This window comes from Sceloporus occidentalis, unplaced genomic scaffold (genome assembly GCF_023333645.1).
Source record: "Sceloporus occidentalis isolate IW3139 unplaced genomic scaffold, rSceOcc1.0.p SCAF_5, whole genome shotgun sequence".
Taxonomy (NCBI): Eukaryota; Metazoa; Chordata; class Lepidosauria; order Squamata; family Phrynosomatidae; genus Sceloporus; species Sceloporus occidentalis.
The window spans coordinates 181895904-181918975 of record NW_028316985.1 but is presented as its reverse complement, the minus strand read 5'-3'; the positions used below and the strand labels follow the sequence as shown (position 1 = coordinate 181918975).

At 40.1% G+C, this 23072-nt stretch overlaps 2 protein-coding genes across 8 annotated transcripts in view; one reads left to right on the top strand and one right to left on the bottom strand.

Moving 5' to 3' along the window:
* Window positions 1–23072, top strand: part of LOC149313245 (catenin alpha-2) — a 609699-nt gene that overhangs the window by 379157 nt on the left and 207470 nt on the right. The window contains exon 1 of one of the 7 annotated variants that reach the window (XM_089526343.1): window positions 1500–1518. The exons of 5 other annotated variants lie outside the window; for them this stretch is intronic. Coding sequence is in view for 1 of the 2 variants with exons in the window: in XM_089526342.1 (XP_089382468.1) it covers window positions 4425–4496 (72 nt within the window). In the remaining variant the exon portion in view is untranslated. Of the gene's footprint in view, window positions 1–1499; window positions 1519–4352; window positions 4497–23072 lie in introns of those variants that run through there. One more of the 7 variants, XM_089526342.1, reaches the window with a different exon arrangement.
* On the bottom strand, window positions 1539–4540 carry LRRTM1 (leucine rich repeat transmembrane neuronal 1). The gene has a single exon (XM_089526346.1). The coding sequence runs from the start codon at window positions 3490–3492 to the stop codon at window positions 1924–1926; it is 1569 nt and encodes a 522-aa protein (XP_089382472.1). The 5' UTR covers window positions 3493–4540; the 3' UTR covers window positions 1539–1923.

Sequence of the window (23072 nt, the reverse complement as noted above, 5' to 3'; positions counted from 1 at the left end):
CTCATCAGCGTCAGCTTTATAGGACATTGCTTTGGGTTGGGTGAAATATGGGAAAGAAAGTCTGATTTCATTCTTGCCTCCTCTATATTTTATATACTCCTCCCTCCTGCTCTTCCTTCCCCAAGCCTTGTTAGCTTCTTGAAACAGGCATCACTTGGCAGCTTCATACATTCATTTGCTTCAAAGCACTGACATTTGGAGTTAATTAAATATAAGGTAATCCCATGGCATTTACTTTTGTCACACATGAGATACAGGTGTTTGTGTCTGTGTATGCATGCATGCTAGCCTCCAGATGCTCATGAGGATGCAAATGTGTGCATGCTTGTGCGAGATCGAGGTTGAGGGAGAAGAGGAGGAGGAGAGAGAAAAGGACACACCTGTCTGATTTTGTATTTTCAAAAGAACACGTAAGGTTTCGACCCACAGCCTGTTATAAAAGCACACTTGATGGATTGATTGTGTGCTAGGGGGGTGGAGTGGTTCTAAATTTGGGGAGAGGAGGCAGCAAGTGAAATTCCTTTTTAGAAGAGTACAGGAACAGTACCCTAATATGGCTTTCTTAGCAAGTTTGTGCATCCAATGACATGTACACCAGCCATTAACGGAACAAGCTAAATACATACTTGGTTTCTCCATTCACCCTACATATTGACTAATAATTTCTGACCATCTGGGATGCATCACTCCTTCTCTTCCCCAATGGCTTGCTATGGCTGCTAGTGGTATATTCTACCCACCTTGTGCCTAAAGATTGCTTTCTGTATTTTATTGGAGACTACGATTCTACACCCCACCCCCCCCAGCCTGGTCAAGAGACAGAGAGGAGAGAGGAGAGAACACCAAGACTGAGAGTGCTCTAGGTGCTGTAAATGGATCTGGGCTCTCTCACCATTCCTCTGAGCTCTGTGAGGCACAGAATGATCATTGCTCTGATTCTGGAGGGCTACTACATGAAACCATGAGTGGGAAGAGAGGGATATGAGATCTGAAATGAACCTATGGGGAATGTGGGGCACAACAAGAACAGGAAAAAATGGAAAATAGGAAAGAGATTCTCTGTTGCTCTGTTCATCCCTACCCCTGGAGTACCAGTTGAGATGCTGAGATGAGGACCATTTTGATGCAAGATGAGAGGAACTGCATTTGGGAGGGGGTGGTTGTTTCTTACTGCAATTTACAGGGAAGCTGTATTTTTAAGCCCTGTACAGATTTGAGAAATGACATAACTGCCATTGAAACTTAAAGCTTCACTCATTAGCCCAAACCCTCTGTAGACTATATATGGATTGTACAGATAGCATTAGAAGAAGAGAAAAATACTTTTGAGTGCCACACTTTAAAATTCAACAGTCACATGGTACAACTAGCCAGAACATTAACAAGCCATCAAGCTAATTCAAACAAGTCTTTCTATGTGGCTTATTTAGCAACAAGGTTTTGTAGCTTGGCTCTGCCTCTGTGAGAAGAATGAAAAGCATGCTTCCCACCCCATCCCTGTATAGATTAACGATTCAGGTAACGTACACCAGGCTATAAAAATTGTAAATGCTATTTTGCTTTTATTTTAAACATATTTTTGTTGTTGTTTTACAAAAAAAATCAATAATTGGTACTTTTTCTTTACACTCTCGGATTCCCCCCCCCCCCCCGGACTATTGACAGATTTTTTTAAAGAGAGCTGTTATGTGAAATATCTTATCTCTTTTTGAAAGTTGAATGTCATGAAGGTATTAAGCCACAGTAAAGCTAAAAATATCAAGTCTTTTTGGACAGCTCCTCTTTTCTTTTCTTTTTTAAAACAATTTCATCAAAGATGGGCACTGGTAAGCAAAAGTCAACCCTTATCCAACTGTCTTTTTATTGGCCCACTGCTATTTGGTTGCACACTCAGTTAAATTCCCCCACTGGAAAAGAGTTAAATCACACCTCACATTCCCTTGCTGGCTGCTGGTGGCAAGTACAGGATCCATACTCATTAATGATCACCAGAGCGCCTTCAATGTGGTTGGGTTTGTAATCAACATAATACTCCTGGGCTGACATAGCAGCCATTTGATGCATGGTTTGTTTTTGTTTCTGCTTTCTACGCTGTGTCACAAAACACTGTCTCAGTTGCCTAAGACTGGCTGGGAAACACTTCCATGAAACGTACAACACCAAAACCACTATAAGGAAAGAGAAGATGAGGGCCATGGTCCCTGTTACCACCTTGTGAATCTGAACCGCATTCTCTGCGTTCTCGTTGGGTTTAGTTACCGTAACGGCATTTGTTGTTCTGTCTCCTTCAGTATCCTGCATGTCATAGTTGACAGTGGCAGGGCTGTAGCTGAACATTTGGTCACTGTTGTTTGCTACAGCAGAGAGCAGGTTGACATCAGTTGTGGGGTCTGCTGCATCTTCACATAAATGGAAAGCATAGACTGCATCTAAGACATCCTCACCCTGTGCATATTCAGGGGTTGCACACAGCAGGTTGCTGTCATAGCGGCCTTTAAAGTTGCTTAGCCAAGAGGCCAAGGCACAAATGTTACGGCCACAATCCCAGACATTTGCAGAAAGGCTGATGCTAGTGAGGGATTTCCAGGAGTTGAGGATTCTTGGATGAATGTAGGTGAGTCGATTAGAATCCAGCTGAAGGGACTGGAGATGAGGTACACTTTCAAAAACATGAGGTTCGATGTATTCAATCTCGTTGCCCGAGAGGTCCATTTTTTCTAATTTCCATATCCAGTCCAAGGAATTCACCACAATATTGACCTTATTCCTCCGTAGGCAGAGAGAATGCAAGGAGATGAGCCTTGGGAAATGGGCCAAGTTCACTTTTACCAGGTCGTTGTGCTCAAGGTGTAACTCAGTGAGTTTAAACAAGCCTGCAAATGAGTTTCGAGCCAGGCTTTTTAACTGATTGTATCCTATGTCAAGAAATTTGAGGCTGCGGCAGTCTTGGAAGATTCGAACGGGCACAAACTTGATGGCATTGGACCGCATGTGCAAAGTTGTCAGCTTCCGCAACCCATGAAACAGGTCCGGCTCCAAAGCCTGCAGATTATTGTAGGATAAATCCACACTGCGCAGATTCGGCATGGGCCGGAAGGTGGTGTTGGGCAGTTGTGTGATTTTGTTGGAACTCAGAGTGAGTTCTTTAACTCTCCGCAGCTTTTGAAAGGCATTTCCCTCCACTGAGCAAATGTGATTGTGATCCAGATAGAGCCACGTGAGTTGCATTAACCCTGTGAACTGTCCATCATGCAGCTCAGAGAGGCTGTTGTACCGCAACGACAAGCCCATCACGCCCGACAGGTTGTGCGGCATCTCTGTGAGATTCAGCGACTCACAGTACAAAAGCCTGCCCTCACACCGACAGAGCTGTGGACACCCACTATTCACGGCTGGAAGCATTTTGAAAAAGATACCCAGTGTACACAGGATCAACCCTGGGGGCTTCCTCAGCAGCCAGTTTAAACAGACACCAATAAGAAGGAAATCCATTAGCGAGAATATCCCCAAATGTGCTTGAGAATGTCCATTGAATCTTTTGTTTGTCAGTTTCCTTTCTTGTACAAATTCTACATCATATTGTATGTAAAACGGGGGACGAGGGGACAGGACGAGGCAAAAATAAGAGAATCATTGGGCCAAATATTTCTCTTTGGGGATTTGTTTAAAAAAGAACACTGCATGCAGATATCTGTATAGCATTAAAGTTCAGAGACATTCAAAAGGTACAAGGGACTCTGTCCATTTTAGATGTTGCAGCAAAGAAAAGAACAATTAAAGAAAAATCTCTCTCTCTTCATGAAAGAATGAAATTAAAAAGTGCCTTACCCACCCTTTTCCAGAGAGTGACAACCTCCATTCAGCGGCTTCCTTTGTGTTTGGACTTAATTATATGCAGAGCTTTAAAAGAGCTCTCTGTTGCTACAAATTCTGTCTCTTTCAGCTTTCTGCGAGGCTGGCAGGCTCACAATGTCTCACTTTGCTCCGTCTCAAAGGGCGAGAGGCATGTCCAGCTAGCTCTTTAAAATAAAAAGAAAGAAAGAAAGCCAAAAAAAATATTGGTCCTCCCTGATTTTTAAGCTGACTCCCAGGACCTTCAAGTTTCAGAAGTATGGGCATAAGGGTTGATCTTCATTCCTTCCTTTCTCCCTCTCCCCCTCCGTCCTTTTTTCCTCTGCAGTTAATACTGTGACGTGGGGAGCAAGAGAGGAGGGGGGATAAAAAAATGAAAGCAAAGAAGCCCCTTCCAAAACTCTTTACTTAACCGGCTCCCCAGGATTTGACAATCTCTGTAATGTCCATCATTGGAGACGAGCGGCAACCAACCTTTCTACTCCACTGAGACAGCTTACAATTCATTCAATGACCGGACCGGCTAAAGATGGCTTTATTTCCCATTCTTGGTTCGCTTTGCTTGCTAGAAGATGCTTAGAGCAGAGAGAGAAAGAGAGAGCGAAAGAGAGAGACAGCACGAATCCCTTCCTTCCAGCCAAGCAGTATGTTGCTACAGCATGCAGAGGCACCTAGCGCTCACTGAGTGTCGTAAGCTGTTCATGATTGTATGCCTGCGCCGTGCTTCGCAGACATGGGCAAATGGAAAAAGGGGTGGGCATAAAAACCAACATTTTAGGGAACCAGTAAAGGAATATATGTTCTCTGATGAAATGGAAAATACTTTAAAGCCTTCTCGCTGTTGCTCAACACACACACACACACACACACACACACACACACACACACGCACATCCAAATCGACAGCTACGGCAACAAGACAATGCTAACGAAGATGCGATGAAAATCCCGAATCCCCTTCCTTCCTTTTTCTGTATACAAGATCTATAAGGCACCTAAGGAATCAGATTGGGGTGGGTGGACCTGTCTAGTCGGCTGACTTTTACTGGAGGGAGATCTACAAGGATGACCTTTGGATTATACTCTCTTGTTTGAGATGCTGTTTTGACTTTTCAGTTCATTTGGTAGAGAGAGGTGTGTGGTGTATGCACTCTGTTTGGTTCCTCATTTTGGCATGACAGGGAGAGCAAAGCTTTCTTCTTCTTTTCACCTTTCCTTTCCTTTCCTTTTTTTTTTTTTTTTTTTTTTGGCGGTTGTGCTTGTTTGCTTGTTTTCCCCCTTGCACAAGCAAAAGTGAGGCTGTTGCAGATATGACTGAGTTCATGTGTGATTGAATACTGTTTGACTTCCTTAGCCTTCTGCATTAAAATAATGCTTAGTGTGTTGGACATATGCTCTTTCTTTCTAATTGCCTCTTTGTGGCAAAAGGAAGGGGGGTGGAATAGAGTGCTATGTGCTACAGCATACAAAAGGTTATTTGTGTGTTTCAAATGCTGCATTTATGGATCGATCTACCATGTAGTTTAACTCTGATGTGTGCCTGTGCCAGTGTTGGTGCGTGTGCGAGGTGAGGGGAGGTGGAATTAGACTTTCAGCTTTCTAAGACTGTGCTGCTATTTGGTTAAATGAACCAAGGGATGCCTGCCTGTTCATTTTCAGCCATCATTAGCTATGGAAAGGCTACTCTTAACAGTCATTTTTTACCCCCTTCTTCACCGACTTGGGGAACAAGCATTGTTTTGTTGACAGGGAACTGCTAGCTGATCTTTTGCCCATTTTTTGAAAGCATGACTAAAAGTCCCTCTATGGGTAGTGGTTTTAGAGGAAACATCTTTAGCCCAAATACCCTGAAATTCATGATTTGGCATATTTGAATTGTTCTGCAAAGAACAGTATTGCCAGGCCTGTACCAGTGAAGACGATGGGACTGGGGTCATCTTTTTTCATTTGTTTGTTTGTTTTTAACTTGGTTAGTTTCTCAAGTTCTTGTGAGAATATGCTCTGCTGCATGCATGCATGCATGCAACACCCAATGGAAGAGGGGCAAGAAGGTTAAATGTGTGAGGATCTCCTTTCCAGGGAAATCCTTTTCCAATATGTACCCATGGAAAATATGACCAGTGGTACAGAAAGGGGACTCATTCTGGCAAACCATGAAGTTCAAAACATGGAGGGAGGGATTGGTTCCCAAAGCTCAACCCAACCTTTTCAACAATTATTTTGTGTATCTGTTAATATGTATATCTGGATATTTTAGCAGAATATCAGATTCCTACTCACTTGATTCTTTTGGGGGGCAGATAAGATAGACTCCTCCTCCTCTTCCTCGTCCAGCTTTTTTGTTCCCTGGGCACGCATTCCTGTTGCACCCTTTCTACCCAGAGGTAGCAATGTACACAAACCAGCAGGGGAATTAGTAGAGGTAAACAGGGAGAGCATTGTCGAATGCATTGCCAAAGGCTTAATGGGTACAGTCGGCTGCAATGAGTAAGCGTACAGACTGAATCTCAGCCACAGAGGTTTAGAAGGCTTTAGCACTGCAGATTCTGAACAAACCATGCCATCTCAAAGGGTTTTGAGTATCCTCTGCAAATGGTCATTTAGTAAATTTGCCTCCTCTTTTTTTTTTTTAAAAAAAGAAGCTAAAAACAGCATTAGTAGTGTTCTGTCACTGTGTGAAAGACAGTATGAATGTGTGTGCGATAGACCTTTTGTGATCTTTGAGGTCTAGCTATGGGTTGTGGTGGTAAACAGGGCATTTTTCCCTCTCAAATAATAATCTACTCTGAATGTTTCCTTAAATCCCCAAAATTCTAGCATCACAGTCACTTAAAATTTAAGGAGGGCACCTAGAAATACAGATTAAGGAGATTAAATACAGATTAAGCAGATTATAATGTGAACACAGTGTATAGGAAAGCTCCTGGTGTGAATGGTTTTCTGTTTCCCAGTCTCTACAATGCTTGAAATTTGGAGAGTAAAAGAAAATTGCACTGTGGGGTCAGACTGCATTACAAGGCTGGATACCAGCCTATTTATCCTTCACAGTTTCCATTTTAAGTAAGTGTGATATCATGAGACGGCTAGAATAGTGGGGGTGAGTGGAAGACATCTGGTTAAAACAAAAATCACAATATAAGACGGTCCCTTATGGTTTCAGACAGAAGACTTCTCCAGCCCTACTTGCAGATGTCAGAAATTCTGCTTGGAACTTTTTTCCCTATGAAGCACACACCCTGCCACTGAGTGACAACCCTTTGCTTTTTCTTTGGGATAAAACAGCATGTAAACACTGACTGTATTGCTGTACTTGCCTTACAGAAATAAGTGTTTCTTTTCACTGTGGCTTGCTCCCAGGTGTATGAGTCTGGAATTGCAGCTCTAGGTTGGAATCCTCTTGGTGACTTACACTACTGGAAGTTACACAAGTATAAATGTTCTCCCTGCCCACAACAATTATCCAGTTACTGTCCCAGACCAATATTATCCCCAGTTTTGCAAAGGCAGCCAAATGACACCTGGACACAGTCCCCTCTGACCACAATGGCTGCTGCTTGGATGTGAGATCTCCAGCAAAGCTCCCACTGTGCTGTCTCTTGGCTGGTTGCCACCACATTCCCAGACCTACAGCATAAGTGTGTTAGTGGAGCTTCAAGCGTCAAACAGGGTCTTAGTCTGAGAGTGGAGAACTCATCAGAGGACAGCATTATCTTGGAAAGTTGCAAAACTGTCCCAAGATGGACAAGTAAATAGGGACAGGTGTTAGGATACATCTGAGTGGGTCAACAATCTCACGTCTGTTGGTTCATGTAAACAGAGGTGCATGATTTTTAAAGCCATATCCATATCTTAGTTACATGTGAGCATATTATATACAGAAAGAGTGTTGGGTTTGAACAATGATAATTCAGATAGAGTTTGGGGTTTTATCACAGGAGACCTAGGTTTTCAAATCCTGTTCACCTGTCAACTCAGTGATTTTGAGAAGATCATTACTCCTCAGTTTCATCTTCTTGTCTACCCGGGTATAGAGTGACCTGGATTTTCAGCATCGTAGAGTTATTGATGAACAAAGGAAGAACTGCAAAGCATCTCAGACACTGAAATATTATTTATAAAGTGCAAATCTTTCTTGCTAGTCATGGGTCATAAAGGATCTGACATCCCAGTGAAAATCTACTTGACATGAAGCAGCATGCCACTCAGGAACAAATTCCATGTTGCATGTACCCTTTCCCCAACATTGCAGTTCGAATATGGTGAGAAGTACAGGAATCTGAAACAAAGCAGAGGAGATAGGACAAAGGTGAATTTTACTGTTCCCCAACCTTCTCCAGCTTCTAACACACACATGCCTGGCAATTCTCTGAATTTTCAGCATTCTCTCTAGATGCCAGCCACAGCTGCTGGCAAAACATCAGAAAAAAACTCTTCTAGAACATGGCCTCATAGCCCGGAAAATCCACAAAAAAAAAACCGATTATTGTCATTTCTTGACATGGGAACCGTTCTTAGGTTGTGCAACTCTCCTTTGGACTAGCAGGACTTAATTACCAGCAAAGATGGATCAGTATCTACTTTATGCCAGACAGAGATAATTACAAATACAAGATTCTGAGAGAAGGCATAGCATTGTACTAGTTAGGTTTTCTGTCCCGCTCCTTTGTGCAGCTGATGATAGACATGAAGTAATAGCAGCCAAGAAAAGTGTGTATCCTAGTTGCTTAGCATAGTGAGCAGGCCTGACCCGGATACTTTAGAGCATCACAAAATATCACCTACCCTGTCCTGGCTATTTCTGGGAGGAAGCTTATTATGCTATCTTCCTGAAGTCCACCAGCTTCAGACCTGCGTCAGGATTGAGGCTGGTGGTAGGAATCACACAGTTCAAAGGAACATAAAGATAATTTACAGAGACGTTCTCCTTTGATCTTCTCATACTACTACAGCAGATTATCCCTTTACAGATGAAAATATTTCATCTTTTGTTACAGTTCACCATATTCCAGCACTGAATGGGGTCCGCCATATTGGAAATGTCTGCAGGCGAAGAATATGGTAGTCCAGATGTCACACACAACTTTGTAAAGTCAGTGCTGAGAGCGATCATCTATTCACTCTAACTCCAGGGCTCTTGGTTAAACTGACTAATTGAAAATTGTACCTTTTATTGCGATAAAACACATAATCTAATTATTCTGGAAGTGGCCTCATTTTTTTTCTCAGTTGGAGCTGTCATCATTGCTAATATCTTACGTTCTCACAGTCTTTCCAATGTTTTATAAACTACCCTGTGACAACTTTTATAAATTAACAAATTTCAATCAGGTTTTATTTTTTAAATTAAAAGTTAGTGGTTAGGAGGTAATGGTATATGCCTTGAATCCTATTGATTAGTCCTAGCTAAAATAGAACTCTTGAATCAATTCTTCAGTAGTGAGTCAACACATAAGTAAATCCTATTGATTCAGTGAATCTACTCTAGTTGAAGCCAACAATAGGTTTCAGGCCATATGGATTTAAAGCAGAATTACTAAATCCACGCTAATTAGGCTGCCTACTTTCAGTTTAATTATTTTGAAGAGAATTACCAGAAAAGCCTTTCCGGTAATCTGTTGAATTGCTAATTATTATTACTAATGATTACTATTAGAGTGGGCCCTTGGTGTCCACTGGGGTTTGGTTTCAGGACCCCCAGTGGATACCAAAATCTATGGATGCTCAAGTCCCATTAAATACAGTGGCATAGTATAATGGTGCCCCTTATATGAATTTCTTTTTGTGGCACGTCTGTGCTTCAGCATGGGGATGCTGCAGCACAGACACGGGGCAAAAACGGATGTCACGAAGCCGTCTGTCTGTACTGCCCCCTGGTTTCTACATAGGAAGGGATTGTTTAAGTCCAACATATAGCATTCACTATATCACAAAATCAAGGCTTGCTTTTGGAATTTATTTAATATTTTTGAGTTGTTGATGTTGAATCCATGAATAATAAATCTGTGGATATGGAAGGCAAACTGCAGTATTTAGCAGAAAATTACTATCCTATCAATTCCTTTTTATGTTCCATCCAGGAATATACAAATGCATTCCTGATATTCCAATCGTATTTGTGAAATTACATGTTGGTTTAAGATTGACAACCTATTAATCTTTTCTGCATTTTTAAAATTGACAGGCCCTAATAGGGATGCCCTGCTTGTGCCATGGTTAAATGCCAGTACTGCAGTCACAAGGTTGTGAGTTCTATCCTAGGCAGGGCTCCAAGATCCACTCAGACTTCCATCCATTCATAGATTGGTAAAACGAGTACCCACCTTGTTGAGGGCAATTGGCTTAGATATTGTAAGCCACTTTAGGCAGTGCTAGTTCACAGATAAGCTGCATAGAAATGTACTTGCTATTGCTATTGCTATGTAAATCCTTATTTTTTCCTTCTATGAATTGGGGACAAATAAGTAAAATATTTCTCTTCTGAATTCTTCCAATACTTGAAAATGTTGTTCAGAAATTATCATATGGAGAAAACACTTATTTTCTTCTGCTAAAAAAAATCCTGTTCTTTATTCAGAAGACACTGGTTTTGTTCAAGAAAACCCTCTTTCTGTGCAGAAAAAAACACAGAGTTTTGCCCTCCAAAACCTGTGCAGTGGGCCCTCCACCTTCGCTGGGGTTAGCGGTGAAGGACCCTTATGAATGTGGAAAAAACGCAAATTAAAAAAACACACTATTATTTTTAACTTAAGAGAACACGTCTCTAGGGATCTCAAGGTCCTCCAGTGCAACTCTGTGGTCAACGTCTGCCAGAGATTGATTGTAAAATACGTTCGAGGACCTACAGATGCCTAGGGAAGTGTTTTCTCTAGGGACTTTTAGGTTCTCCAGCACAACATTATGTCAGCTTCCAGCCAAATTGTGTTGGAGGACTTAAGAGATTCCTAGAGAGAACATATTAATCAAAATTGCAAATAAGCAAAGCTCCAAAAGTCAAAGCTGCAAATGTGGAGGGCCAACTGTATTTTCTCTCTGCATAATAGTTCCTTCACAACTCTTCAGAAAGTGAAATACCAGGAGGAAATGACATTAAATTCTTACTGATCTTTTATTATTCATGACAGAGGTTCCCAGCTGTTAGGAAATCCATTTTTCAATCTGAGAACAGATTCCCCCCCCCTCATCTCTGGGACCTAACTACAGTGTGAGACTCACTTTTTACTCTTTTGTTTTATTGAATACATAAGTGCTTCTCTTGATTCTATTGCTGCATATGCAAAATGTAGTTTGACATCACTTTTACTGACAGGGCTCAATGCTATGGAATTTTGGGAACTGTAGTTTTGAGATATTTATTCTTTTCTGTCAAAGAGATCCACTGCCAAGACAAACTACAAATTCCAGGATTCCATAGGATGGCACCATGATAGTTAACGTGGTATCAAGCTGCATTATATCTACAAATGCAGCATTGGGCAACTAACTACAGAAAAGGACAAGCATCTTCTGCCATCAAAATGGGGACGACAAATAGGTATTTTTGTTGATCTGGTTTCTACATAGGAAGTGATTGGTGTTTGTTAAAGTCCAACATATAGCATTCACTATATCACATTAGTGCTGGGGATATCCAGTTTGCAGTCCTCCTCAACCACAAAGTGTAATGGGTGAACAAATAGCTATCTCTCACCTTAACTTACTGGATTGTTCTGAGGACTAAGGTAGAAGACTGTGTATGTTACCTTGAGCTCCTAAGGATATATTCATAAGTTAAATAAGTAAATGAACAATTAAATCTGAGCTGAGCAACCACCAATAACTCCTAAAAATCTATCTTCTGCACCCCTATTAGAATTAAAGAAAGTGTGTGCACTTGTTTTAAAACATATATGTATTGTTTTTCCCCATTTTGTCTTTCTCTTTCTTCTTCCCCACCATATTTTATTTAACTTTTCCCTTTCTCTTCCCAAACCAAGAGACCTCAGTGCAATTCCAAACAAAGATACAAGGAGTTGCGAAGCCAAAGACAGAAGTCAACATTCCTTAGAATCCAACTCACAGACTCACTTTAGGATCATTACTGTAAAATGATATTCTCTCTTTCTCTTTTTAAAGCATGTTTTCTTCATATATCCTAGTTAGCTTCTTTACTGAATAATACTTTCAAGTATCTGTCTTACATGTGAAAGGTCTCTGGTCCAGGCTGTCGAATCTCCTAAAGGATCTTACATGTCATTGCTGGGTTTGTCCTCATTCTAAAGTTTTGATGATCTGGTGCAGGCAAAGGAGACAACACAGAGAGCAATGGACCAATGGTCTAGCTCACTTTAGTGTCTTTGCAGTTTGTTTTTTTTAAAGACAAGATTGTTAGCTTTCTTTCATTAAAACTGACACAGTAGTATCCAGTAAGGATGATAAAGTACTACTATAAAATTACATATAAACAAGTGGCAGAACGAAGCAATTGTGGAAAGAAAATGAGCATAAAACTTCATAAGGATATAGCTACATGATACCATGAAGTATCAAATAGGTTTTAAAGGTCAGTTCCATCCCGTTTCCTCAGATTCCAAGGCCAAAACCAAAAGGGGATAGGTTCTTGCAAGGTTTCGGTAGTAAGCTAGTATGACATCACTGTGATGTTACAGAACTGGGAGCAGTAAGGTTTGGAAGGCAACCTAGAACTGTTTCTAGGCCAGCTGATTGTAGAGATTGGCATGAGAGCAATTGGCCTACAATATAAACCAAGTTAAACCAGGCAATCCAGCTAACCAAGCAACCCAGAGCCAGCGTGGCAAAGAGAAATCAAAGCACTTTTTAAATGGATAGACAGGTTGTAAAACAGAGAGCCAATGTGGTGTAGTGGTTTAAGTGTTGGACTATAACTCTAGAGACCAAGGTTTGATTCCCAGCTTGGCCATGAAAACACACTGGATGACCTTGGTCAAGTCACACGCTCTCAGCCTCAAGGGAAGGCAATGGCAAACCTCTTCTGAACAAATCTTGGCAAGAAAACCCTTACAGTCACCATAAGTCAGAAATTACTTGAAGGCACACAACAAACAAACATATATGTAGTTGTCAGGATCCATCATCGCTGAGTGTAGCAGTAAAGTTCTACAGGATGAACTACAATACCGCTTCCATTTCATCTCCCCAGAAGTAAGCATTTCACTGTAATACCCACCCACCCCATGGCATTCAGTGGGTGGTGGAGAACTGGAAGGGACAGGAGAAATATCTGGACATGTCCCCAGAGCCAGACACAGAACAATTGCAACCTCAATCAAGATTTGCTGGAGTCCTCCAGAGTTCTTAGATGATGCCATGGAAGCAGTGGGGAGCTATTACAGGGTAGCAATGAGTGTGGGGGGAGGGGGGTTAATCACTGCGAAAGGAGAAAGAGAATACCAGCCTCCACAATGACTCCAAAAAGACATATTCAAGTATACACTTCTTATGCTTGACTATGGCGTTTATCACACTAGGGAGATCCTGTTGAAAAATGGGCTTTAAACTAGATTTATTTTTTAAAAAAATCAGCAAATGCAGGAAGTTTATCAGATGACGTCTCTGTTAAAGTGAATTAGCACGAAGTTAAACCGGAACGTCCCGAAATTAAAAAGCTGTCATTTTTCTCTGCTTTACCTCCGGATTAACTTCACGTTAATTCACTTTGGTAGTCAATAGTGTGATCCTGCATTTGTGGGTTTTTTTTAATCTAGTTTAAATCCCATTTTTCAGCAGGATCTCCCTAGTGTGATAAACTCCTATAAAATAATAAATAAATAAAAATTTTATTTATATACCGCCCTTCCGTCAGATCAGGGCGGTTTACAACAGATTAAAAACAATACATAGGCAGTAAAACCATACAATAAATCAATAAAAACAAAGACAGAAAAGCCCCGGATTAGCCAATCCCTTGCCAGTGTGGAGGGAGGAGGCCTAGAGGACTTTAATCAGTCACTAAGATCTGCCATTATCTGCACCACCAGGGGTTGCATCCCACATGGTGTTATCTATGACACAAATGGCATGTGAAGTGTTGTTCCAGGCCTTGTAGTGTTGCTGTGATCTCTGGAAGGCCCACTGCCATCCCTTGGGGATCCCCCCCCCCCAGCATCTATGCTGATACTGGAAGACCATGTACAACAGAAAAGTCACAACTGTGGTATCCCTTTCCCCAACTTGCTCCAAATACACAGTGGGCTTCAGTGTATACATCTGTCACCACTCTTTCTCTATTCCTCTTCCATCATTCCTGTGCAACATATATAAAACACATGTACTCAAAACCCTGGAAATATTTTTGACTTGGCTGCCTAGGCTTTAAATCCAGTTTACATATGGAAATCAAGCTCCTCTTTTCCTGTGCCAGTTGCTCTGAGTTCTCTTCCCCTAGAAGCATAGCAATTCCATGAGATGTCAGTCAGTGCACTGAGACTTGCCAAAACTAAGAAGGACTTTTGTGGCAATTTATGATGACCATGCTTTATTTTCCCATAAGCTTTTCTGAATGCAACCATTATCATTAGGTGCAAAAGGATTTTCTTGCAGCAGGAAGAAAATTGCTAACATTGCTTGTTACTTCCTTCAAAATCAATGAAGTTTTACATCTCTTAAATTTTGAGAACTAATTCTGATAAGAGACTTATCTGAAGTCTTATTAGAACTGGCATCAGATCCTGGTTAATCATTCATCCAGTTCTCCTCCAGAGCCCTAACATGGTTTCATCTTGGCTTAAAAGATTCACAGCACCACACATATATTTCTACTCTGTACCAGGTCTGGATAGAGCTCAGGTGTGTTGTGGTATATCATTACTGGAGTGGAAAATATAAATAATTTCAGATTATATTCTCTGTATTTTCTACATAGGATTTTGTCCAGGCTGATAAGCAGAGGAGATGTAGTTATCTCTCTTTGGGATGGCTCACCTACTGAGAAAGTCTTGCCTTAGGGATATTAGTTAATTCACTGACCCTTGAGGTTGCCAGAGGAAGCCCTTTGTTTCTGGACCTCTCTCCCTATTTTCTTTTCTTGGAGCAATGATTCTGGTTCTGCTTTAGTCAGACCTAACCTGAAATATTGTGTCCCGTTCTGGTCATCTCAATTCAAGAAGGATGTTGACAAACTAGAGTGTGTCCAGAGGAAGGAGATCCAAATGGTGAAAGATCTGGAAACCATGCCCCATGAGGAGCGGTTTAGGGAGCTGGGCATGTTTAACCTGGAGAAGAGGAGATTAAGAGGTGACACGATAGCTATGTTTGAACATTTGAAGGGATATCATATTGAAAATAGAGCAAGCTTGTTTTCTGCTGCTCCAGAGACTAGGATCTGGAGCAATGGATTCAAGCTACAGGAAAAAAATATTCCACCTAAATATTAGGAAGAACATCCTGACGGTAAGAGCCGTTTCACAGTAGAACACGCTCCCTTGGAGAGTGGTGACGTTTCCTCCTTTGGAGGTTTTCAAACAGAGGCTGGATGGCCATCTGTCTGGAGTGATTTAACTGTGCCTTCTTGCAAAGCAAGGAGTCCAACTAGATGGCCCTGGTGGTCTCTTCCATGTTTCTGTGAGATCCATCTCATGGTTGGTTGTTTCTCTTCTGCCCGCCTGTTGGCTTTTTGGGTATGTTGTTGCAGGAACTGTGGTTGAGACCAACTTATTAGGCAAGTCATTCTGAAAAGGGTTATTACATATCTGTGTACCTTTTAAGATTAACTTGGTTAATTTCTTTAAATAAGCTTGCATTCTTTGTTCTTCCCATAGTCCAGTCTGTCTCCAACATTTAGAGCCTACTGCTTCCTGCTGATCATATTTTCTAAGCTCTACCCATCATTGTGCTATAAAAATGGAATTTGAGGGGTACTTTTAATTTCCCTTTGTGGCTGGCAATGGACAAACTCAAACTTTGATCTTTACTCTGTCGTCTTTAATTTCCAAGTGCAGCGAACCATGAAGCTTCTTATAAAGAGAACATTTAAAGAAAGAGTTTGGGAGGAAACAGAGACTTCAAGAGTAGTAAGTTAAACAAGTTATTTCTCTGCTATTTACATCTGGAGTGCTGCTAACATTTGGTAGATGGCCCTTGCTAAGGGGGATTTTTAAGAAAGAAGTTCAGTGGAATAAGGAGCCAGCAAGTTAGATTAGCCTGGCGTCTGACCTGCTCCCACTTCCCCTCAAAAAGGGGAGAAAGTTACTATTTTTTTACTCCACCTTTTTTACTCAAGGTGCTGTGGGAAGTGCTGTTAACTTCCAAGCTGTGCTTCATTAGCACATTGAATTTGTTATCCTCTTCAGGCAGTGGTTCAACTCATTCAGATCACCCTATTTATTTTGAAAAAGTGCCAAATGCACACTCATTGCCATAGATGTACTTGTTATCACCAGCAGCTTCCTAGATAACAAGTACAAGTGTGTAACTATGAAATCTGTGAAGACAGTGACCTACATAAATAGTGAGTGGTACTGGTATTATTATTACAGGTTGAGTATCCCTTATCCAAAATGTCTGGGACCAGAAGTGTTTTGGATTTCAGATTTATTTTGAATTCTAAAATACTTGCTTATGCACATGCATAGGCATTTTGTATTTTATTTATTTATTTATTTTGCAGATTTTGGAATATCTGCATATACATCATGAGATATATTGGAGATGGGACCCAAGTCTAAACGTGAAATTCATGCATATTTCATATACATCTTATACACGTAGCCTGAAGATAATTTTATACATAGTACAGTATTTTTAAATAAATTTTGCAGGAAACAAAATTTGTATACAACAAACCATAAGAAAGCAGAATACCACTATCTCAGCTGCCCATGTGGACAGTTTTGAGTTTATCAGTATTTTGTATTTCCTGATAAGGGATACTCAACATGTATCACTATTGGTTTCACAGTCTCCCAGGTGTTACATACTGGAGTTTTGGATCACCCGTGGTTCACATTCTGTCCAGGAATAGATGAATCAGTATGGTATCTTTGGATAATGTAGTGCATTCCAAGCAGTGTCATTTTTGTAGCTGTGCCTCTCTGATCCTATCTATGGAGATTTCATTCAGCTGTTTTGTTGGTCCATTTGAAAATGCTCCCAAAGCACCATCACTGCTGGAACCACAGTTGTCTTTTTTTCACAGAGGCACTGAATCTGAAAATTTTATATTGTGTCCCTTCTCTTTATCTTTTTGTCACAAACTGTCCACTCCCTTTGGTTCAATAAGTCTGTATTTTAACATGAAGGTTTATTTCAGTAACCAAAGAAGTTAACAGCATGACTTCTATAGGCAGAACTACCATAGTCCACAGTTGCAAACATGGAGTAAGCAGACAAGAACAATTTTTAAACATTTTTCCTCCTTGATGAAAGGAAGTCTGAATTGAAAATACATAGAAATAAAATTGCTTGAAAGGGGCTTCAAGTTTTAGTTTACCTTTTCTGAAATGGGCCATGGGGCTTTTCACCTAAGGTTTTGAAGCTGAATCATCATCATCATCATCATCATCATCATCATCATCATCATCATCATCCCATCTTCCTTCCAGTATAGGGAATCCATGTGGGACCTCAGAAATTAGTGTTTTCTTATAATAAAAAACTACGAGCAAATTGGTTTTCAGCTGACTTTTTTCTTTAGCCTAATACACAACTGAAAATTTTTTCCCAGCTTTGTTGATATAAATCTGTCTACTAGTCCTGCTCTCCAGCTACCAATTTACCTGAGTGTTTTGCTTAGGACTAGAAGTAGCTGTGAGTAACAGGCAGATCTGTGTGCTAGAATGGGAATTCAGTCTGTATCTTTCTCCCAGCAATCATGGAACAATCCCCATATAATTGAAAACTTCACATCAACCGGTAAAGCCTAATCTCAATTTCTCCAACACCTTCCACATTTCTTCTTGACAATGACCATGAAGACTTCATGGCCTCAAGATTAACAACCTTTCTGTTCCTCCATTACCTCCACACCTGCTTCTTTGTAACATCTGGAGAGATTTTGTAATGGTACACTCTATTCATGTGAATTGCAATCATGTAATATTTGGCAGCTCTGATCCTGTATTTGAAAAAAAAATTCCTGGCAATAACCATGCATACTGGTTACATATTTCTAGTAATTTAAAACAACTTTTATCCCTAGGTTCCTTGACTGGTTAATCCCTTTGAAACTGGTAAATATTTGCCCCATAGGTATGTGCTGAAAAGATTTCTAAAAACACCAGTTGTTCCATTACATATGATTCAAGCCATCCGTAAAATCTACCCTTTTGGGGCCAAATATTTAATCCAAGAAGAGGAAAAATTTATAATGAACAAAATCTATTTCTGGATTATAACTTTTATTATCCTTTGCACACATTTCACTTGTGCCCTCACATTTGTATGTAACTTTTCCAGGCAGAGATTTGAGGATATTGTTTCAGAAGAAGTCTGTAAAATGAAGGAATAGTATTTTAAGATAAACTCCTGAGATTCTACACACTCCCTTCATTCTTTGGGAGCAATAAAAGGGGCACATTACAAGTCAAAAGAAAATCTTTAGGCATAAGTCCAAAATGCCAAAGCGCAAACGTATATTGTGGTTCATGTGATCCATTTTTGGTCTTGGGTTCATTTCATTTATTTATTTTCTCTTTGCCAGTCTTTGCCGTGAATGTGCACAAATCCTGACAGTAGTACAATGCGCCCACATCATACACAGGTGCACTATATGCAGCTTTCAGCTTACACTGAAAGGCACATGACAAACAGGAAATGGCACCCGCGCCGCGCCACACACAAAGGTCCCATTATTTTCAATGGGGCTTGAGCATAAGCGGGATTTACCTTATGTGTGTGTGGGGGGGGATCCAGAATGAATCCCTCACATAAGTCAAGGACACACTGTACAAAGTCTTCCAGACATTTGGTTTATGGTGTGCATAAGAGGGAAGTATATATAGCAAACTGTATTGCTGAAGGTGTATGAAACTGATGTTGTCACAAACCAGCCAAACAAAACCACCGAAAAATCAGGTAGTACAGATTGTATATGTAAGTTCCAAATATATCTAAATACAATGCTCTCATAGATGGTTAGCACAGATTCTAAAATTACTGGAATGGCAAATGTTCTCCATGCTCTTGGCAGAGAGGGCAGGGGTCTAATGGCCTCACCCTGTGAGTTGACCCTGAGTTTGAGGCTAATATACTCAGTGGCCATTGTACAATTCATTTCACCACAAGCAAAGAAAGCAAATGAATGTGTGTTCTTTCCAACCAGCTCAGATATATAAACCATTTCCTGTTTTCTTGTGTCCTTGGTGCCTTGCTGTATCTAATGCACTGTTAAGATTTGAATTAAAGACCTTTGTTGTGTTGTCCTTTTTAAAAAGATAACAGATTACTGGAATAAAGAAGCAAATTAGCAGTATGGCCTTTTGTGAACGTTTTCTTGAGTGAAATGTTCAGGGAAATAATGTCTGAGAACATGATGGTTTTCTTTTCATCCCTAGAAGTCTAAAATTATAAAATCAGTATCTGATTTTATAATGATGTGGGACTATTATACTAAAAACACCAAAACTTTTCTGCTAAGAAATACTGCTCCTTTTTCATAATTACACACTACTCTAATTTGTCTATCTTTATAATAGTTATTCCCATCAGCCATTCTGCTAAAGTGTGAGAAAAGCAGAACTTGAAAGAGGATAATGTATTAGGTAGGATTGAAGTTCAAAATGTAGAATCAAAGATGGGCAGAAGTTTTCAGTTTGTTTTATTTATTGTTTTAAAAAATGATTTGTTTAAGAATTTGTACAAGAAAAGCAAAAGTAGCCACACCTGGGCCATGTCAGGTATTAGTTTACAAGATTCAGAAATGTCTTAGTATTCAGGATGGAAAGACCATGAGCTGGGGAAAAAATTGAATGAGAAAGTGAAACTGACAGCTTTGTCCATCCCTAGATGGAACTGCTTGGTTCAAGATCCTTCAACAATAAATTGCATTCAGGTCAACCATCTAAGGAATAGACAGAACAGCTGATACATGTGCAACACGAAAATGTATGTTTAACCAACAGATTTATTCTTGTGTGGCTCATGGCTTTGATATAAAGATCCTATACAAGGAGAATGGGCACCTTGTATAGACAATTACTTACATTCATTATGTTACTTGTAAGAAAGAATACCCCATCCTATGGAGACGGGAACTCATTCTTAATGCTTTACCATTATTATTTACTGATTTCTTCCATTGGTGAGTGGATGTGTTGCTAACTAATATATACGGGGACAACTAAAATCTGTCTAAGAAAGTACAAAACAGGACTAAGGAGATCGGGTCAGAGTGTTAAAAGAAAGCATCTAAACCACCCCTCACTTAACCTGGAAAACAATGGGCAATCGTTCGTTTTTCCATAGAGAAAATGAAACAGTATTGCATTTTATGGTTCCTGAAAGACTATTGCCATCAACCATCATAACCAATGTTGAGGGATGATGGAATTGCAGTCAAACAACACATTCAATTGCCAGTCTACACTGCCTCACAACAACTCTCCAGGATTTTAAACAGCTGTCTTCCCCCATGTCTACCTGGAGGTGCTAAAGTCTGAAGCTGAGACCTTTTTGTATGTAACATTTGTTCTCGGTTGCATTACAGGTGTTCAGATTAATAGGTCTCTTATACAGCAGATGGCACAAGGGGGAGATGTATAGTTTAGTGCTTAATTTGGTTGAGTTATATCCTGTCTTTCTATTAAAATAATCAAAATGTCCTACAGTAAAAGTATCAGTGCATCATACAGAATGAAACTAATTGAAAGAAAAGACATACATTATAATTTAAAAAGGCAGAGGTTAAAACCCGAAAAGCAGATCTTTTAAAAGAGAAACAGAAAGCATAGTTAGCTGGATTAAAATGGCAAAAAGCAAATGCTATGCCTAATAAAAGCAAGCTGATTTTTTAAAAGGTTTTGTTGGAGCCATCTAAAATGGGGGAAAATGTAGTAGACATGATATGCCCAAGTGACAACAATATTGTCAGTGCAAAAGATATTGGATAAAGAGATGAAGGAGATGCCGGTGTGCTGTCAAAGAAATCACTAGGAAATAAAGACTACTGTATTTCTCCCTAAAGGTCTGGTAAGCTTTGGCAATGCATTAAGCAAGTATCTTCCCACACTTGATTTTCAGAATATGTCAGTTGCCATTCTTTGCACATTCCAGCAGATGGCAACTCCAGTCTTCCTGACATTTAATGTCTACAAGAGTCCCCCCCCCTCCCTTTCAATCTTTCATCTATATACACAGATAAGCCATAGATAGATACATGACTCAATTCTATTTTTACTGGAATCACCCAGTTAGATCTGATTTTAGACCAACCAGAGAGAAATAGCTCGCAACCTCAAAATCAATAGACTTACTTGCGTATGAGTGATTGCATTATAAGAATTAGTGATTAGCTGCTCAATAAGCTTAAACAAAGATGAAGACTTGGCAAAGCCAGTCTGTTCTTTACAACATTGGGTTTCTTTTGCTGTTGAAACAAATGGAGCATGTTCTCTTATTATGTACAGGGTTTGTGTATGTATGTGTGTGTGTATATATATGTGTGTGTGTGTGTGTGTGTGTGTATATATATATATATATATATATATATATATATATATATATGCGCTGATATGCTTAGAGATACCTTAATCAGACCTATATAATGTGTATCATTACCTGGCTCCAGAGATGAATAAAATGCTGTTGACATTTGTATATAAAAGAAGATCTGGATGTTTCCAAAGAATTACAACACAATCCACAAAAGAGTGATGTTAAGAGCAGACACTGTTTCTTTTTTGGGGGGAGCTCTTCTAGGCGCTAGCTGCATGCAGGAACTTACAGAGTGAAGGCTTTTAAAATTAACCAATGTAACCCCAAGTAAAAATGAGGCAGAGAGACAAGCTGCTCTTGCGGCAAAAACAATTCTGTATTAAGTCAGAAAAAGATAGCAGCAGAAACAAAACAGAGCAGTCTATATTCAATGCAAGCTTTTATTCTCAAAGTAAAAGATAGCAAAACAACACGGGACCTAAAAACCAACCAAAATTAAGAGTGGGATGTAGCTAAACTTAAAGGGCTTACAGATGAAAACACACACATGGATATTCTCACCCTTGGACATGGAGAACATGACTGAAGACTGGGGAATGTCAGAGAGAGCAGGAGGTCGAAGATACGGCAGGTCAAAAAGAGAGAGATTATCTCTGAGTGTTTCTAATTTTAAGGTCTAACTTGGGATCTGGTCTCCTAAGAATGAAGGCAATGTCTCTAGGTGGAGCAAACATAACTTTGACATGTGCTTGTGAAAAGGCACAGGTGAATCTGACCTTCAGGTTCTGATAATGGCTCTTAACTGGTCTGAGCAACCAAGGCAATGGAATTGCACAGGACAAAGCTAATCCGTATAGATATTTACTCTCTTTGAAATAAAAGGTGTGTTTGCTAGCCCCTCTCGAGGCAGCACAATGTCTCACCATTGCGCATGTCCCAGTTTGAGCAGGTTTGTCAGGGCTTCCATTCAGGGGAGATAGACAGGGCAGTTAAGCACTATGTACGCTCAATCAATGCAACCATTTCCTTGAAGGCAATTTGTGGTTTGCAGTTTGGCTTGTTTTCCTCCAAAATGGATATTGTGCCCAGGCTGCTGCAGCCCTCACTTTGCTCACACCTATGTTAGTGGCAGGAGGTTGTTAAGTTTTGTCATCATTTCGGAAATGCATTAGTAACTTCTAAGGTATACAGAGTCTTTGCTGTTTGGTCAAATGGTCCATCTGGTATCTACCAGAGTTGAATTTGCTGTAAAATGGTTGGCAAATGCACAAGGTCCTCTATCTTGAGGAACAAAGTCCTCACTTGAGGAACATGCTTTACCCTGTGTAAAGGCAGTCACACAAAGTCTCTTTTCTTCATAAATCAGGAAGGCTAATATTTATTGTCAGAAATACATTGTGATAGCAAAGAAGATTTAACTTTTTAAGGTACTGGTGGAGGGAAGCATTATTGACCCCAAGCAGCCTCTTGAAAAGAGAAGCAAAAATGCCTCCTATCTAAAGAAGACATGAGAAGCTGAAGAAGAGAGAGGAAGTGGCATCAGCAATCCTAATAATCTCAGTACTGGTTGGAAGAAAGGCCAGCATAGCAGGTAAAAGAATCAAGGAAAACAGATT

Coding starts and splice junctions, on each gene's coding strand:
- LRRTM1 (XM_089526346.1), bottom strand. CDS start 3,492: ATGGATTTCCTTCTTATTGGTGTCTGTTTAAACTGGCTGCTGAGGAAG.